Genomic DNA, 19,294 nt, shown 5'->3' with positions numbered 1-19,294 from the left:
ACAAAATTCACCTATCAAACTATGGAGTGTATGTTGTATGGAATGTATGGTGCCACAGCACTGCTATCACCAGTGGCGTAGCGTGGGGGGTGCAGGGGGGCCGGCCGCACCGGCCGCAACATCTGGGGGTTAGGGTTAGGGGGCGCAAATCCACGGGTTAGGGGGCGCAAATTACTTGCCTTGCCCCAGGTGCTGACAACCCACGCTACGCCACTGGCTATCGCAGCAAGATCAAACACGGGAGAAGCTTCCCATCCTTCTTGCACCGCAGCACAAAAGTGTTTGGTATTGCAGTAAAGTGATTTTTCAGTCTGTGCTGATACAGTGGTACCTCAGGTTACAGACACTTCAGGTTACAGACGCTTCAGGTTACAGACTCCGCTAACCCAGAAATAGTGCTTCGGGTTAAGAACTTTGCTTCAGGATGAGAACAGAAATCGTGCTGCGGGAGGCCCCATTAGCTAAAGTGGTGCTTCAGGTTAAGAACAGTTTCAGGTTAAGAACGGTCCTCCGGAACAAATTAAGTACTTTACCTGAGGTGTACCACTGTATAGCTCCTTGCCAAGGGTGCAAGGGACCCTAGGTACGCCTCTGCACCACACCGAACAGCCGTTCAGGCATAAATGTTGGACCCGCTTTTCAGTACCAGATAGATTCTACTTTATGGTCAATCAGAAATAAGTGATGAGACTGCCTTTTCTTTACCTACGTAGCTTTTCTTTTAAAAATGGTATTCAGCATGAATTAACGTTTTTAACTCACAAATGCCAGATGCAAAAAGCAGTTCTAAGCAAGCGAAAAATCGCATTTGGCAGTTTTCAACCCTTGGGCGATCTAGCTTGAAGACTCACGCCCCCTTATAACTTTTGGAAATTGTCAGTGTTAAAAGGGATTGTGCTGATAGTTTGCCCAATATATTAATATTCCGAGTGCTGCTGAAACCTGTTGGTCAGTTTCCTTGGCTAATGAGGCTGCAGGTGATGTTTTCTGCTGTTTTTTAAAACCCATTTTGCATTGTAACCAGGGAACTAGTTTCCTTTGGCAAACTAGCAGCAGGCTCTTTGGATAGCAACTGGAGAATCTTACGTGGAAACCTGTAGCTGACCTACTTCTGGCTTCCTTTTATTTAATTTCACTGTTACCGCTTCAGAGGAAGGCTGCCATACATTAGCAGAACTGGCACCCAGAGTCACACTTTACCCAAAAGAGTAGAGCACAGCTGAGTTTTTACAATACAAATGCTTGGCAGGTATCTGATCTTTCTCTCTGCCCTAGCTTAGTGTTTCTGTTCTCAATAATTTTAACAGAAGTGGAAATTCTGGAATAAATTCCATGGAGCTCACTGGGGCTTACTTCTGAGTAGACATGAATAATAATAATAATAATAATAATAATAATAATAATAATAATAATTTATTTATACCCTGCCCATCTGGCTGGGTTTCCCCTGCCACCCTGGGCAGCTCCCAACAGAATATTAAAAACACAATAAAACATCAAACATTAAAAATTTCCCAGTACAGTGTTGCCTGCAGATGTCTTGTTGGGAGGGTGTTCTACAGGGTGGGTGCCATAATAAAGTTGTTGTTGTTGTTGTTGTTGTTGTTGTTGTTGTTATGCTTGTGCCAGTGGACCAGACAGTGTTGTTTATTTCCCACCTTTCCATAGCCTTAAAAAAATAAATCTCATCCCATTGGTCTAAATGGGAGAAAAAGGAATACACCAGCCCAAAAGCAGGGTAACCCTCTCCCTTCCCACATTCTGGGGAAATGGTAAGGCTTTAGATCCCATAGATCCACAGCTCCATTGATCCACACCTGACATGCCCCTGTTTCCCCCCTCTTTGTTGTGGAAACACTGACAGCAGAGAATAATTCTGGGAGTTGACTTTCCTCTTTGAGGGCATAGCTCCCTCTCCATCTACAGAAAGAGCTCCACCAAATCCTACGAGACACCCTTCCAGGGACCATAGGATTGGTTCATCACCATTATCCTGATTTATAGGCAAGACACATCTTCATTCTTATTTATGGGCATAACCTCCATAAGGCACCTTGCATAGTCATTAAATAAAATACATTTAAAAATGAGAAAATAAGCATAGGAAAGCAGCATGAAATTTTAAAACAGGTCAGTCAATTAAAAATATAAATGAATTAGGCAGCAAAATATAAGCCAGCAAAGTAAATTAGCAGTATTGGTCTAGATGCAGATTGACATGCTGATTTACTACATCAGTGACAACAAGGACTAAGTTTTACTTGTTTGCGAAGAAATGCTTTAAGACAGTTTCAGTGTACTATAAAGGCCGAGTATCCAAAATAAAACGATGCATTGTTTGAAAAGAAAAGAAAAGAATAGAAACTCATTATTTTTAAGCTAATCACAATATCCCGAAGAAATCTGACATGGTTTTTGACATTCTGGGAAAGGCAACCCTGATGTTTTGCAAATAGTAACAAGGGGAAAGACCAATTAAATTGATGGCAGTTTGTGACAGCAGGAGTTAATAGTGCTACAGGCTGGTACAATGCTACTTCCATGGAAAATGCAGTCTAGCGGTGGCAGCCCCAAGTTTCTTCCAGATAAAAAAGGTAAAGGGGCTCCTGACCGTTAGGTCCAGTTGCGGACGGCTCTGGGGTTGTGGTGCTTATCTCACTTTACTGGCCGAGGGAGCCGACGTTTGTCCACAGACAGTTTTTCCGGGTCATGTGGTCAGCATGGCTAAACTGCTAGGTTGGCAGGGGCAGGGACCGAGCAACAGGAGCTCACCCCATCACGGGGATTCGAACCGCCGACCTTCTGATCGGCAAGTCCTAGGCTCTGTGGTTTAACCCACAGCGCCATTTTGACCCTAAACTGTCTGCTTAAACAGAGGATTCTCTGCTAGTGCTATATTTTAAGTGGCCAGTTGATACACAGGCAGATTTATTGCAAATTTATTTTGGAATCTTTGTGTTTCAGCGCTGTAAATGTGTAACTATCTTGTGTTTATTAGATAAAGCTCAAAGAAGGGGCTGCAATTCAAGACCTACTTACTTGTGACTATGATCCAATTGAATACCATGAGACTTATTTCCAAGCACACATGTGCAGAATCACATTGGGGATTAACTTGGTGTGTTGTGGAGTTTTTTATATGGTTTGCAGTAATTTGTAGAAATAAGTAGAGAGGTTGTGCATGTTTGAATGTTCCCCTTTGATGGACAGGTTTTGCTTTTAATCACAGTGACTTATTTTATGAGGCTGCTCCAATCATAGAGTGATGGGGGAGGGATAATTAAGTAAATAAACAGGATTCTTCTCATGGGTCTTCATTCTCCTCTTTGTGGGACGCGGGGGGCGCTGTGGTCTAAACCACCAAGCCTCTTGGGCTTGCTGATCGTAAGGTCAGCAGTTTGAATCTGCACGACGGGGTGAGCTCCCATTGCTGTGTCCCTGCTCCTGCTAACCTAGCAGTTTGAAAACACCAGTGTGAGTAGATAAATAGGTATCGCTAAAGCGGGGAGGCAAACAGCATTTCTGTGTGCTCTGGCATTCATCACGGTGTTCCGTTGTGCCAGAAGCAGTTTAGTCATGCTGGTCACATGACCTGGAAAAGCTGTCTGTGGACAAACGCCAGCTCCCACTGCCTGAAAGTGAGATGAGTGCTGCAACCCCATAGTCGCCTTTGACTGGATTTAACCGTCCAGGGGTCCTTTACCTTTACCTTTCATTCTCCTCTGAGTTTTGACTGTAAGAGAAGTGTTCAAGTTAGACTATTGGGGCGGCCATATTCCTTCCTAATCATTCTTTTTCCTAACAGATAATCAGAAATCATAGGTGACTCTCTCTGTGTCTCTATGCTTCGTGGTGGAAGGAGTCGTGTTTCTTCTGTGTTGTTCCCCCAAGAGTTTTGGAACATCATCATGTCTGATCACTCCCCGGAGGAATTTTACTGTATTTGTATTCACAGCATGCGGCAGCAAGGAGCCCCACAAACTAGCCAGCCCAGGATGTGGGTGGTTTGATGCTCTACTTTGATTTTTTAATCAAAAAACAGTTTTAAAGTAATGAAGCAGCTCACAATTCTTGGACACCTAGTAAAGTAATTCTCCAGAGTGCAGACTCTGCAGTGGACTCATGATAATATTCGTGTCATGATCCACCCATATCTAATCAGGCGAGTTTGCTTTGGAATTTTTCTAAGATGCCTTCCCCATTGCTATACATCCTTCAAATGTCCAAGCTAGTATTCTGTGATCATTGCATAAACAGGAAAAGAAGACCTATTGGACCTTCTGCCCAATATGGTGGACCCAGCAACTAACAGTAGGATTACTGCACATTGGTTACTGCTGTTGTTGGCTTGCATCTTGTTGGGCCTAGCCTTCTTGTGCCATATATAAGTGGATGCATGCAGCAACACATAGACAGATTGTGATTTAAGAACGGGGGAGGACTTGTAAAATGTGAGATATTTGTACTGCTGGCTGTAAATGCTACCGTCATCACCTATCCCAGCCTAGAAACACATTTACATTTTCATCTAACACTGGAACTCTTCCCAGAAACGGTTAAACAAAACACGGTGTGAAATCATCCCTCTACCTACAATTCATTTTGGAGGAGATTTCCGAAAGGTCATAATATGAGTCCGGTAATCCCCTTGATTTAGAGAAGCATTTGTGCACCCACCTATCTTTTGTGCTTGTTGATTAATAACTGTACGCACTTTAATTACATTGCCATTTTGAAAAACCATCTGAGAAATGGAGTGGAATAACTTTAAGGTCTGGATACAAACCATGAAGGAACACTGAGATTCAAGGAGGCCTCTCCTTCGTTTTAACTGCTCTAAAGTGGTACCCACTCCCCTCCACCTTCGCAATTCAGGGTGTGCGTGTCAGGTTTGCTTGCTGAGTTCCCGAAAAAAGAACACAGAGGACAAGGACCAGATGGGACAGTCTAATTGTGGTAGATGTGCTTAACACCTTCTCTACCTGACACCAAATGCCCTGGAAATCTGAATGCTGATATCGTCCCCCACACTGACAAAGTTTAGGCTTCACCTTAAAACATACCAGTTTTGCTAGGCTTGTGGTGCCTAGATGTATATTAGAACAATGAGAGTTTTAGCACCAGCCATTGGATTTCAAAGGTTTTTACTAATCTTCTATAATTTTGACAATAATTTCACGATACCTGTGTTATATTGTAAGATTGTTGTTAGCTGGGCCCAAGCTTCTCCAGAAGGAAGGTGTGGAACGAAAATAATAAATGGCATTGATAATAATTAATTATAACCTGAGTGACCAGGGAAGTCTTGTTGTATAAAGCTCTATGAGCCTAGACTTTCCTCTGCAGACATCCACAGTGAACACATGGATGTCTGGTGCAGAAGAAGCAGCATGGCATCTCTGTACTGTTAACTAGTAATAATAATAATAATAATAAGTTATTATTTATATGCTGCCCATGTGACTGGGTTGCCCCAGCCACTCTGGACAGCTTCCAACAAATTAAATCATCAAACACAGTAAAACACCAGGTATTAAAAACTTCCCTGCCTTCAGATGTCTTCCAAAAATCAGATAGTTGACATCTGATGGGAGGCCATTCTACAGAGCGGGTGCCACTGCTGAGAAGGCCCTCTGCCTGGTTCCCTGTGACCTCACTTCTCACAATGAAGGAACCACCAGAAGGCCACTTGGAGTTGGACCTCAGTGTCTGGGCTGGACGATGGGGGTGGAGATGGGGCCATTTAGGGCTTTGAATCATTCCAGAGACCAGTTCAAGGACATGCTCTGTCATTTATTCAAGATGCCATCAAAGGGTCTTGCAGCTAGTGGGTTTGGTTTCCTTCACTTCTAGTAGTTTTATTACTCCAAATGTACTTTTATTACTCCAAAATGAACAATGCAGTCTATTAGCTTATTTACAGACTGTTTTAATGAAAACTGAAACCAATGGGGTCAGTACAAGGCAATAAATGTCAAGGAGTGCAGGAGAATATAGATGTAGTCTGTTCTGTTCCCTGGTCTCAAGGATCTGTTTGCTACACAATGACAACGCTGACTTTCCCTTTAGTCATTGCTCTTAGTCCTCTGTGGTTTGATAGGCCAGCACATAACTCTCAGGAGTCTTTGGTGCCTTCAATTGTCCTTGATCGAGGGTCACATGCCCTGTCTTGCTCCCATAGAAGTTTACATCGAGGCCAGAATTCAGCAGTCTCAGGGTTTTGTGTGTGCATACTCTCTTCTGAATGTATTTCACACTTGATCAAACCTAATCATATGTAGTTAATAATGAGCTTTCAAAAAGTATGAGGCATAGACAGGAATCGAGGCAAAGCTATTCTAGGGCAATATGAACACTATTTCTGTAATATTTACTTTCTAACTGTCATGTGGTACAGCTTGTTAACAAATTACACATGTTTTGTTGGACAATAAGAACTCAACTACTGTATGTATCCTGATGTACAAAAAGAAAATATATTCTCTGGTCATTTAAACTATTATGAGTTGTTTTATCACAAATTTACCGCCTGGTGTTTTAAATAGAAGAACTTTGTTCACTTTGTAAAAGAAATATTGTAAGGAGCTTTCGCGAACAGACAGAGTAATTGTAAAGAGCAGTGTTTTTAAACTCTAAAGCTTTCTGTCTTTCTATCTGTCACTTTGTGCTTAAATCAGCAAATTCAAGCTTTATGCCAGGTCAAAAATAGAAACCCCATGCAGGAAAATCCCACAAAGATTTGTTCGAAATAGGTCAGAATACCAAATTATGCTTCCATTGTGTGATACTCGGAATCTTAAGACTTCAAAACACAAAAAGGGAGCTACTCAGAAGTATCAAATTGCTCCCTAACAATGGCTCGTGTTCTTAAAAGGCCCCATGGTTTTTTGATTCCTTTTCATGCCTTTGCTTTCCTTTGCAATACCACCAACCACCTTAGCATTTAAGAACAGACATAGAGAAAAAGAAATAATTACTTTTAGCAAAATTACTTTTAAAAAAGCAACTTCAGTGCAATGATGGGAGACTGTCTAGGAACTGCATGCATGCTGCTATGGGTTTCGTGATGAAAGAAAGGTGTACAAAAATAAATAAAGGCAGTGTGGCCTGAGGGGCTGAGTACTAGTCAGGTCATACACAAAAAGATGCATACCCTCTAAGTGTCCCGATTTTCCAGGGACAGTCTCAGAATTACGAAAGCCATCCTGGCTTCTGATTTGATCCCAGAATGTCCCTATTTCCCCTGCCAGTGGTGCCGCCACCAAACTCAGGGAGGAGGATGAACTGGTGCTTACACTGAGCGTTGGTGGCAGTGGCTACGAGGGAGCATCCCATTGTCTCTCCATGGCTGCTGCTGCCCTGGAAAGAATTGTGCTGTGTTCCAGTGGTGGCGCCCACCCTTCCACTGGTAGAAAATGCTCTGTGGGGGGGGCAGGGGGAGCCAAAATATGGAGTCAACGAGGACCAGTTGTCTGGGAATGAGTAACTCCAGCAGGGCCAGCAACAGCAACACAGAATCCAAATGTCTCTATTTTCATCTGAGGAACGTTGGAGGGTATGGAAGATTGGGGAAATGATCTGGTAAGATGCAGCCCACATGTCAAATAACAACTCCCCCCTCCCCCCCCAAAAAAATGCCTTCTGGATTTGAAAGTATTTCAGTTTTGAATGCTCTTTCAAGTAGACCCAAGCCCTGCAGATGGAACAGTAGAACAGGGAGAAAGGTTCTGTGCCAACTCTTTGGTTACTGTGCTGTCTAGTTTTTGACACAGAGGAGCAGTCAAGAATTTGACCATCTGCCTGCAGTCTGAAGTGCTACCATCCATTCTATGAGCAGAACACTTGAACACTTCCACTGGAGAGGTGGGTTTTGATAGGGAGTTTGAAGGAAAAGTGGGACGTACATGCACTTACCATTTTGGTAGTCAACCTGGAACATCCTACATCCGTACAGAGACTTGTCTCATGAGCCAAGGCAGTAGAATTGTGTTTGGTTTTTTAAAAATGTGTCATCTTCATAGTAGAAATAATTCCTGTGTCCTTAGTTATTGTATCAGACTGTGGGTGATTGGTAAGATATTTGAAAGCGGATGCACTTAACTGTTTTCAGAATCAAGTAGCAAACATCCTATCTTCTGGATTCAAGGTATTATGAAGCAGCAGAATGGTGGCTCCGTAGAGTTTGATCACAGGCTATGTTTCTTTGACTTCAGGTTGGCTTCATGAACTAGGAAAACGTTTGGAGTCTCCCTACCTTGGCAATAATACATCAGGAGGCCCATCCCTCAGAAGTGCCTATATTGCTGCCCTGTACTTCACCCTCAGCAGTCTCACCAGCGTTGGGTTTGGTAACGTCTCAGCCAACACTGATGCTGAAAAGATTTTTTCCATTTGCACAATGCTGATAGGGGGTAAGTAAACGAATTAAGTGCAAGAAAGGAGAATGTGGGGAGTGGGGGTGGGAATGCAGAGTTCAGAACTATGGTGCATGCAACAGCACCGTGAAGGGTTAATAATTGTAGGAGCAGCCATGTGCCTTCCATAGTCAGCATATGAAGAAGAACCCTTACCAGTTGTTATTACTAGTGATAGGACTGGTTGAAGTCATTTTACATGAAGATACTGAAATCCCATTTGTAAATAGCAGTGTCTGTTCTTATTAAAAGTCTGGGAACAACTCTAATTTTCTATTAAAGTAACAACATTGGGCCGGGGTTGAGGGAATATTTTCAGTTCATACTTCAGTACAAATTAAACCAAATTCTAAATAGTAAACTAATCAATGATGCCTTTTTAAAGCAAGGCTGAGGTTCGTCGGAAAACATTATAAAAAAACGCATTTTGTTATGTATTAGGCTGTAAGATTGACAACATTGCAGCTTAACTAATTAAGCCATGCAAATTTCACACCACACAGCTGTGATTGTTGTAGTTATTGTCAAATGAAGCATTAATATTCATCGTGCAGCACAGAACTTTAGACTCCATCCTTAAAAAGCAAGAGTTTGGGGCATGCTACAGATAAACAAGTTGTTGTTGTTGTTGTTGTTACTATTATTAAGTAAATTTCTATACTGCCCTTTATTCGAAGACCACAGAGCAGTTTACAATACAAAAACACAAAAATGCATGTGATAATAACGAACAAAAACAACAGAGAGAGAGAGAGAGAGAGAGAGAGAGAGAGAGAGAGAGAGAGAGTGTTTAAATGCTCATAAATTGTTTAATTAGCCCAAAAGGCCTCGTGGAAAAGGAAAGATTTTGCCTGGTGCCTATAAATATGTAACAAAGGTACCAAGTGGGCCTCTCTGGGGAGAGCATTCCACAAGCGGGGAGCCACTGCAGAAAAGGCCCACTCTCGTGTTGGCACTCTCAATACCTCTTGTGGAGCAGGCACACAAAGAAGAATCTCAGATAATGATCCCAGGGTCTAGGACTGTCCATATGAGGAGAGGAAGTCCTTGAGGTATTGTGGTCCTGAGCTGTTGAGACTTTATAGGTCAAAAGGAGCACTTTGAATTAGACCCAGAAACTAATTGGCAGCCAGTGCAGTCTGGCCAGCATTGGTGTTATATTGGCCACTGAATTCTGCACCAGCTGAAGTTTCCAAACCATCTTCAGAGGCAGCCTCAATATATAACATACTACAGCAATCTAATCTAGAGGTTATCAGAGCATAGACAGAAGTTAGGCTATCCCTGTCCAGACAGAAATGCAGCTGTGCCCAGCAGCCAAAACTGATAGAAGTCACAGAGGCGATCATACAGGGTGACCAAAGCAGTTTCTGTGCCAAAACCAGGCCTAAACCCTGATTGAAATGGATCTAGAAAATCAGTTCCCTCCAAGAGCGCCGGAACCTGGTCCATTACCACCAGCTCAAGAACCTTGCTCAAGAAGGGGAGACTGGCAACTGACCAATAATTACTTAGATTTTCTAAATTCAGGGAGGATTTATTGAGGAGTGGAATTACTACTGCCTCTTTCAAGCAGGCAAGGACCACTCCCTCTCGCAAGGAGGCAATCACCTCCCTAGCCCAGCTAGCTGTCCCCTCCCTGCTAGTTTTTATCAGCCAATAGACACAAGAGACCAGAGTGCAAGGTGCAGAACAATACAAGCACCGTGTCCACATCCTCAAGCCTTACTAACGGAAACTCATCCAACATAACATCCCTAATACTGACGGGTCATTGCCCTCTTCCCAGCAGCTGTACCCTTAAATTACATGTTGTTGTTGTTGTTTAGTCGTTTAGTGGTGTCCGACTCTTCGTGACCCCATGGACCAGAGCACCCCAGGCACTCCTGTCTTCCACTGCCTCCCACAGTTTGGTCAAACTCATGCTGGTAGCTTCGAGAACACTGTCCAACCATCTTGTCCTCTGTCATCCACTTCTCCTTATGCCCTCCATCTTTCCCAACATCAGTGTCTTTTCCAGGGAGTCTTCTCTTCTCATGAGGTGGCCAAAGTATTGGAGCCTCAGCTTCACGATCTGTCCTTCCAGTGAGCACTCAGGGCTGATTTCCTTAAGAATGGATAGGTTTGATCTTCTTGCAGTCCATGGGACTCTCAAGAGTCTCCTCCAGCACCATAATGCAAAAGCATCAATTCTTTGGTGATCAGCCTTCCTTATGGTCCAGCTCTCACTTCCATACATCACTATTGGGAAAACCATAGCTTTAACTATACGGACCTTTGTTTTGTTCAAATCTTGCTTTGGACCCACTCTGCATGGCTGTGATCTTTAGTTCAGCAGCGCTCATGTTCCTACCATGAGTAAAAGGAGAACCCAACAACCTAGAGCTTGCTGAATACAATATAGATATACAAAAAGAAAAAACAAACAAACCAGAGTTAGCACTGGAAAAGAAAGTTACTGCTATCAAATATCACACTGAATTAATCTACTAATAACCTATTATGTAAAGCAGCTTGTGATATTGAACTGATTGTCCTAGATTTGGTGCTGAATGTTTATCATTACCTAATGTTCACTCCAGACCTAGCCTGCATGGCTGTTCTCTGTTATAACTTCCTCATTAAGAAGGAATTGAAAAGCTGACAGTGTGAGATATTCTCAACACTGAGGAAAATATTCATGCAAAAAGGAGGGGGGGCTGGGGAATGAGGAAAAACAGTCTTCCTTCCAGCTGTATTAATATCCCTGTTCTGTTTTGAAAACAAATAGCTGTGATTATAATCAGCTGAAAGAGGAGCAGTGTCTTATTAATTAGATGAGTAAACTTTATGTGATTTACTCTCATAATTAGCTAAGCAAAACCTATAATAATATTAATGTAAGGGAAGTGAGCAGAATGGAACTGGTCACTGGGGACGTAGTTAGGAAATAGTCAAGAAGAAATCCAAGTTACTCTCAGGTACATTTTTCTGACTGGATCTCAATGGCAAAACTCACATTAATTCTAATAGGCTGAGATCACTGTTTAAAATGCCATGGAGTGCAGTTTACTAAATCAGAAATAACCTTAATTCTTTTAGATATGGATAAGGAACACATATTATGTTGTTTAAAAGATTAAGGTTTTTTATTTTAAAAAATAATAACAATATTCTAGGAACAAAATATATTCTTTCAGTTTTAGTTCTCTCTGTGGACTACAGTTATTATCTGGGTCAGGAATGTAATGTGGAAGCAAGAAAGAATTTTTATTTGCTGAGGAGCGGAGAAGTGGTGGCAGCATATGCCAGGAAAGAGAAAGATAGTTTGAAAAATCTTTATGTTATAAGATTTGGAAAAAAATATTAGCTCTTCAATGTATTCACCCAGCAGATCTGGGGGTTCAGAATCTGCTGCCCAACATTTCCAAGTAGGAACTGTGCAACATGCAGAAGTACCAGCATAAAGACAAACTGAAAGTTTTATTACAGGTTCAAATTATAGGTTGGCTGAGCAAATGTATACGTTTTGCTCTCTTCTGTGACAGATTTGCAAGATGCATTCTGCATACACTGACTTCCTGGTGTTTTAATAATATTCATGAATGTCCTCTGGTTTTTAGTATGTTTTAAACTGAAATATCACAAAAGCATTTATGAATCTCTGCATTTTCCAAACTGCTTTCTCAGCAGAGCAGAGCAGAGCAGAGCCAGTCATTGATTCTCACTATCAAACTTACTTTATTCATTCCAGATCATTTGCTGCTTGCCTTTTATTATGTTGCCATCATTAATGAGCAAGTTCTTTCTTTCCTGTAACTCCAGCATCAGTTCTGGCAACAGTGGGGTCTCTTTTCTGCTTCAGTATGGTTTTTCTCTTTTACAGCTTTGATGCATGCCTTGGTGTTTGGTAATGTGACTGCTATTATTCAAAGGATGTACTCCAGGTGGTCCCTTTATCACACAAGAACCAAGGACCTGAAGGATTTCATAAGGGTCCATCACCTACCACAGCAGTTAAAGCAAAGGATGCTTGAATATTTCCAAACCACCTGGTCTGTCAATAACGGAATAGATTCCAATGAGGTAATCAGAGTCTTTATAGCTATCAATTCTTAAATCAACAATGTTGGTGATGTTTTATTTTGCAATGTTGCTGATGTTTTATTTTGGTGACATTGTATTTCTGGAACAATCTTACTTGTATACATAGGATGGTATCCAGCATTCTCTGTCCGCTAGGGAGAGGGTTAGGTGACAAGTGAGTTTTAATGTTGCGCAATTGAGGAATTCAGCGCGACAATTGTGTTAGCAGAAACTCACTGTGGGACAGATTGAGCAACCAATTGCTTGAACCAATTAGGGAAGCTTTTAACCAATTTAGGGAAGCTTTTAATGTTTAATAGGTTATTGTATTTTAGTGTTTTGTTGGAAGCCACGCAGAGTGGCTGGGGAAACCCAGCCAGATGGGCGGGGTATAAATAATAAATTATTATTATTATTATTATTATTATTATTATTATTATTATTACCAGGTGCCTCCCGCAACCCGTGACCGTCTCCCCAATAAACAAAGACGGCAATACTTTTGGTCAATTTAGGTCACAACTTCATTGGTTACGGATGTAGAGGTTTGGCATAGGCGTTGGGTATAACTGTTGAACTACCAGCCCGCCTGCTGGGGTATACCTGTTAAGATACCTGTTAAGATATCAACCTGGGCCGAAGGGGACCTATGACACACATCAAGTAGGGACCCCTTGTGGGGTTGGCTGCTCTGAGGAGTGCTATGGCCCTAGCCCCTGCCTGTGCATCTGGACGGAAGCGACTCCTTTCTGATCCCTTTAACAGGATACCTCTGAATACATAAACTTGTGAGTTCAAAGCTAACTTTGTTGCACAGGTGCCTTCAATGGTTGGGTGCTTTTGTGGAAGGTGCCTCAAGCAACTTCCATGATCTAGCCAGGAATTAGCAGGTGGATTGGGGTGGAGCCTGAAGGCCACTCCGCCCCGCCCCTGGGGTGGAGCCAACTGAGGTCCAGCACCGAGGGCCTTCTGGCGGTTCCCTCACTGCGAGAAGCCAAGTTACAGGGAACCAGGCAGAGGGCCTTCTCGGTAGTGGCGCCCTCCCTGTGGAACGCCCTCCCACCAGATGTCAAAGAGAACAACAACTACCAGACTTTTAGAAGACATCTGAAGGCAGCCCTGTTTAGGGAAGCTTTTAATGTTTGATGTATCACAGTATTTTAATATTCTTTTGGAAGCCGCCCAGAGTGGCTGGGGAAACCCAGCCAGATGGGCGGGGTATAAATAAATTATTATTATTATTATTATTATTATTATTATTATTATTAGCCTGCCCATGATAGGCCAATTATTGGGCAGGGTACTATTCAGTTCCCAGGCCAGTGTGAGGCAAATTTGGTGGTCAACTGGCCTGGGAAAACCCCTCAATAATTGCTCTCGGCTGTATCATGGAGCAACAAAGTTAGCTTTGCATTCACATTTCAGCCCCTCGAGCTGAACTTTTTCAGAAACTTTTTCAGCTCTTTCTTTTGTTTAAAGGTGATGTGACCACAAACGTGCACAGTATTTCAAGTGTGATCGCACAGTTGACTTTGTAAAATGACAAATAGAGGAGCTAAATGGATAGAGGTGTAGATTTACTGAAATTTAACAGAAAACTTTATCCCCCTTTCTGGATAGCTTTTAAAGGACTTTCCTGATGAGCTGCGCTCTGACATCACCATGCACTTGAACAAGGAGATTCTGCAGCTGTCCCTTTTTGAGTGTGCCAGCCGCGGGTGCCTCAGGTCTCTGTCTCTGCATATCAAAACCTCCTTTTGTGCTCCTGGGGAGTACCTCCTCCGGCAGGGAGATGCCTTGCAGGCTATCTATTTTGTGTGCTCAGGTTCCATGGAAGTTCTAAAAGACAGCATGGTGCTGGCAATTCTAGGTGAGTTCTTGGATGTGCTCTACTATTGCCAGGCAGAGAATGAAGTTTAAAAAATATATGGGTAGAGCAATCAAAACTATACAAAGTCTCCATGATATATATACCAAGCTAAACTATGCTGGTCTGGTTTTAAAATAGCATGATTTAGACATTTCACCAAGACATTTTACCACCCTTTCTGCCACTATGGCTTCTGCTGAGTTGCTAGGTCATGTGACCAAGCTGAAGTTGGAGTAGGATTACATTTTCCCCTATACCATCTATCCTTTGGAATGCTCCTTTCTCAGGATGAGTTGAATAAGCCCTGGCTGAGCCAGAATTCAGGATTTACATTGGTGTATCTCTGGCTGAGCCCAGACTCATCCAAATTTGGCCTCTTCCAAACTCTGCTCATCTTGGCAGATCTTGGGTTTGGTTGCTCCTTCAAGATACCCTTGATCATTGTTAGCTGATAGATCAAGTTGCGTCCACTCTAGTAAGAGCAAGAACTGATGTGCTGAACCTGTGCCCTGGTAAGTTTGGCTTGTGTGACCTTTGCAACCCATGCCAACTACAAAGAAATGGTAGGTATGATTCATACTACTGTCTAAGGATTTTTCATTGGGATACTAGTGTCCTTTGGCATTCATTGACTGCATCCGATTAATTTAACCTGCAGTTGCAATAAAACTTACCTTGGCACATGGGAAGCAGCAGCAGCAGAAGTGTTGGGTGCTCTCCAAGGCACAATAGAACTTCCTTCCCCAGTGAGGAAACTTCTCTCCTTCAAAGTGAGTTTCGAGGCCTTGGAGCAGTGGAGAGAGGATGGGGCAGCGGTGGCGGCTTGCAAATAAATGAAGCATGCATTCACTGCTGGCAATACTGTACCAAACCTGTTCTTGCTTATAAGCTTTTGAGCAGGGGTGCTTGCTTTTGTGAGTGCCCCTACACACCAGGTGTGTCCAAAGTCCGCGCTTCAGGTGCTAAATCAGGTCAGTTTAATCAATCCTAAAAAAGCTCAACAACTTTGGGCGGCCCTCACACATGTTCACTTCATCAAATCTGGCCCTCCTTGGAAAATTTTTGGATCCTCTAGTTCACTGCATTTCCCAGTCTCCTATTCCTCTTCTCCATTTATTTCAGTGGAGTTGGGCCAATGTGAGCCCCGTTGTGTGCATGTATTGGCTCATTCCATTGTTTTGGACAGGGGAGATTGCACATGCAGGAGAACCATGTTTAAGTGTAAGCAGGTGTGGATCTAGATCACTTGTTAAAAGTAGGAAGGTTTGAATAGGGAAATCCTTTCCCTAGTCGGATATAGAGTGTAATTCTTAGAATAACTAACAATTTCTAGAATTACTTCAAGCACAAAAAACAATGCTTTATTCTTATTTTATATTCTACTACCAAACAGGGAGTATATATGGCAATGAATACGACGCCATGCTATACCAAACCATCCCCAAATAAAATGCCAATATGATCTTTGAGCAAAATTCAGAATACTGAAATTTTCTTATACCTAAGAATTTCTGCTTTGGTTGTGGAAGAGGGTATTTAATAACAGTTAATCTGTGTTTCTTTGCAAAATGCCTTTCTTTCAGTTGAGGTAAGGAAAGCAGAGATTTAAGAAGTAATGACAGTTCCAACTGCAAAGCAAAAAACATGGCATTTCAATTTATTTTACACTGAGCTTCAACTAGATTGTAACAGAATACATCTGAGTGAAGCAATTACAAAATTGGAACTATTAGTGTGTGCACCATAGAAGTCAGCAGCTTTGTGCTGTTCATATTATCATCCTTACTGACTCCTCCCATTATTATTAATTACCAGAATTCCCAGAGCCACTAATTTCAACTTACTTACAGAAGCTTAATAGTTTTGAATCTTTGTATTTGGGTCCCTGTGTATTCCGCACGATCTGTTTAAGCTGTTCTCTGTTTCTAAGAAAAGTTGAAAATTCGTTTATGAATAATATTGCTCTCCTCTTTCGTATTTTCTTTTAGGTAAAGGAGATTTAATTGGAGCAAATCTCTCAATTAAGGACCAAGTGATTAAAACAAATGCTGATGTGAAAGCACTAACCTACTGTGACCTCCAATGTATAATTCTCAAAGGACTCTTTGAAGTGTTAGACCTTTACCCAGAATATGCTCACAAGTTTGTTGAAGAAATTCAGCATGATCTCACATATAATCTTCGGGAAGGCCATGAAAGTGATGTAAGTAGATTTAATAGGACTACAGTTACTTCCAGCTTTAAAATTAGCTCTTGTGTTTCAGCAGTTCTCCTTCATATGTACATCAGAGTAAAAATATGTGTATAGTGTTCATTTTCAAACGAATTCTGCTTGGGTCCAACTTAAAAATTCAGACACAGCTTAATCAAATTATTGATAATGAATTATAGGTCTGATACAAATTACTCTATGCTTCTCTATAAATTATTCATTTGGTGTTGGTTTTGTCCTTGTGTGCTTATATTTTCAAATATTTGCTAGTCCTGCTAAACCTTAATCCAAAGTAACATTAAACCATTTCTATTTTACATCCTAAGTAAGAGTTAATTCCACTGCAATTTAATATAGTTTAGAGAGTTGTTTCAGTTTTTAATACAGGAAATTGTTGCCAATGCACATACACAAGGGAGAATTGCAATTTATGATGGCTCTTAAGGTGAACTGAACTATACAAGCCCTAAAAGACCAAGAGTCTGTTGAGAGTTCTCCACACATGATCATTAATGGTCTTATTTTCAGAGCTATTTTCAGAACTACAACAGTGAATAAAAACCACTAGGCAGAGAAAAGCCAAGCATCAAAAGTTCAAGAGTTGTATGCATGCCTTTTATTTTTCATCTAATGAAACTAAACACTGCAATCCCTAGATCTTTGAGATTTCTTCCTAGTGCCCAAGGAATAATACCACCATTTTTCTAATACACTAGAACCTGTCAATTCATGCCGTGAAATATTTGGAACGCTCCTATCTGCACATTCTATAAACTCTGTGCTTTCTTCACATTGTGCTTTTCTGGGGAGAAAAACTTGGTACAGTTTTCCCCACCCTATCCCACATAGTCCTTAATATAGTGAACATCTCAGTGTTGGCTCTGAGAACAATGTGTCTTTCTGCTTCTGTGGCATTATTCCTTGCCTGTTTGGGGGCAGATGTCATGATTTCATGACTACCTCCAATGCCAGTGTCATCCACCACCATGGAATTGTGACACTGGCATAGAAAGTAATTGCTCTTCCCCACAAGACACCACTTAGGCTCAGAGGTGGAGCTAGCTGCTCCGGCACCCAGAGCGGCACACATGCTGTGCACCCGGGGGGGCAGGGCTAGCCCCCGGCAAGCATCCCAGGGGGCGGGGCGGTGATGTCACCCCCTCAGGGATGACACCCGGGGCGAGCCGCACCCACCACACACCCCTTCCTCCGCCAGTGTTAGGCTGCACTCCTAATTCCACTTACCTGGGAGTAAGCCCCATTGAATTCAATACAGCATAACCCTAATCATGAGTAATCAGAAATTAGTCACTAACTTGCATAAGTAAGTAATGACGACCTAGCTCACAGATTTGTTGCAAGGCCAAGGTGTCCTGATACGAGAGCAAAGTTATCGGAGCTATCTATGCTGAACTTTAATTAGATTTTTGTGAAGTTTCCTGTTGTTTAGGTTCCTCTCAGGCATTTGTAGCTGAGAACGTATTTGCATAAACTAATTGGCTAGATCAGCACCTGTGGGATGCTTCGCATGTTACACTTTTAACAGGGGACACATTAAAGACCTCTGTTCGGCACCTGCTAAACCAAAAGCCAGTAACAGATTTCCGTAGTATCATTTTCATGGTATATAGGAGCTGAGGAAAATATGTGTGCGCTGCAAACACACCTATATATGCTGCAGACATCTTGGTTTAGGAGGTACACAATGTGTGCCCATGAAAACTGTGGTGTGTGAAGCAACACAAAGTGACTATACATCAGTATGGTTTGCTGAGATTGAGCTGAAATTTCTCAGAAGACATGGTTCAGGAGATGCTCTTAATTCAACCCCACCTCCTGTTTATTACATACACACTTGAAATTTCCCCAGAATATCTTCACCATTTCTTTATGGCAAATGCCATTTTCCAATCCTGCTCCAATGACCTGGAATGATACTAAATCTGGGGCATCATGAATGATTCAGATAATTGTTGTTGCTGCTACTTGCCGTGATAGCCCCCTAAAAAAAAAAAAAGATTTAGGGGAAAAAGAAGGATGCTGGGCTACTGCTACTGCTTCTGATGAGTCCAACCCCTGTGAAATTGTTAGATACATTTTCCTCCCCTTGGAGAAATTTGATGAAAGCTGTCTCTTCCACACACACACACAAAAATAGGGTGGAGAATTTTGCACACAGCTCTCAACACCAAGCATTGCTGCTGGTTCCTGAGAGGCTCAGGGAGTTTGGCGCAGTGCAGGAATGGTGGCAGGAATGGAGGACTGGCTCTGCCACTGTGCTCACACCATGCTGAGAGCTCTGCCCTTCAACCCTCTAAAGAACCAGCATTGATGCTCAACCTTGGAAGGGTAGATAAGCAACCCCATTGACCTCTACTGGTTCATATATGGTGCATCCAGGAGCAGACATGCCCCGGTGGAAGTTCCCAGCATATATAATAGGAAATGACAAGTGAGGACAACTGGTTATTTTTTAAAGGGGCTAAATAAACTGTTTCCTCTTATTTGTAGTTGGATGAATGGGGAGGACAGTGTCCAAAGTCCGTTTTGGGAGCCTAATTCAGCCCGCCGGTCGATTTAATCTGGCCCCCATGGCAGTATATGTTCTGGGGTAAAATCCTAAAAAAATCTCAACAGCTTTGGTCGGCCCTCACGCATGTTCACTTCATCAAATCTGGCCCTCTTTGAAAAAAGTTTGGTCACCCTTGGTGTAATGGCACAAGAACCCTAAGA

At 42.2% G+C, this 19,294-nt stretch overlaps 1 protein-coding gene across 2 annotated transcripts in view; it reads left to right on the top strand.

The window, feature by feature from the left end:
- Positions 1 to 19,294, top strand: part of KCNH8 (potassium voltage-gated channel subfamily H member 8) — a 157,501-nt gene that overhangs the window by 106,190 nt on the left and 32,017 nt on the right. For both annotated transcript variants that reach the window (XM_082193317.1, XM_082193316.1), the window contains exons 8-11: positions 8,214 to 8,411; positions 12,280 to 12,479; positions 14,100 to 14,349; positions 16,338 to 16,552. In XM_082193317.1, coding sequence (XP_082049443.1) covers positions 8,214 to 8,411; positions 12,280 to 12,479; positions 14,100 to 14,349; positions 16,338 to 16,552 — 863 coding nt within the window. The remainder of the gene's footprint in view (positions 1 to 8,213; positions 8,412 to 12,279; positions 12,480 to 14,099; positions 14,350 to 16,337; positions 16,553 to 19,294) is intronic.

This window comes from Podarcis vaucheri (genome assembly GCF_965113315.1).
Source record: "Podarcis vaucheri genome assembly, chromosome: 12".
NCBI lineage: Eukaryota > Metazoa > Chordata > Lepidosauria > Squamata > Lacertidae > Podarcis > Podarcis vaucheri.
Note: the sequence above shows the minus strand (reverse complement) of the source record. Positions and strands in the feature narration are given on the sequence as shown.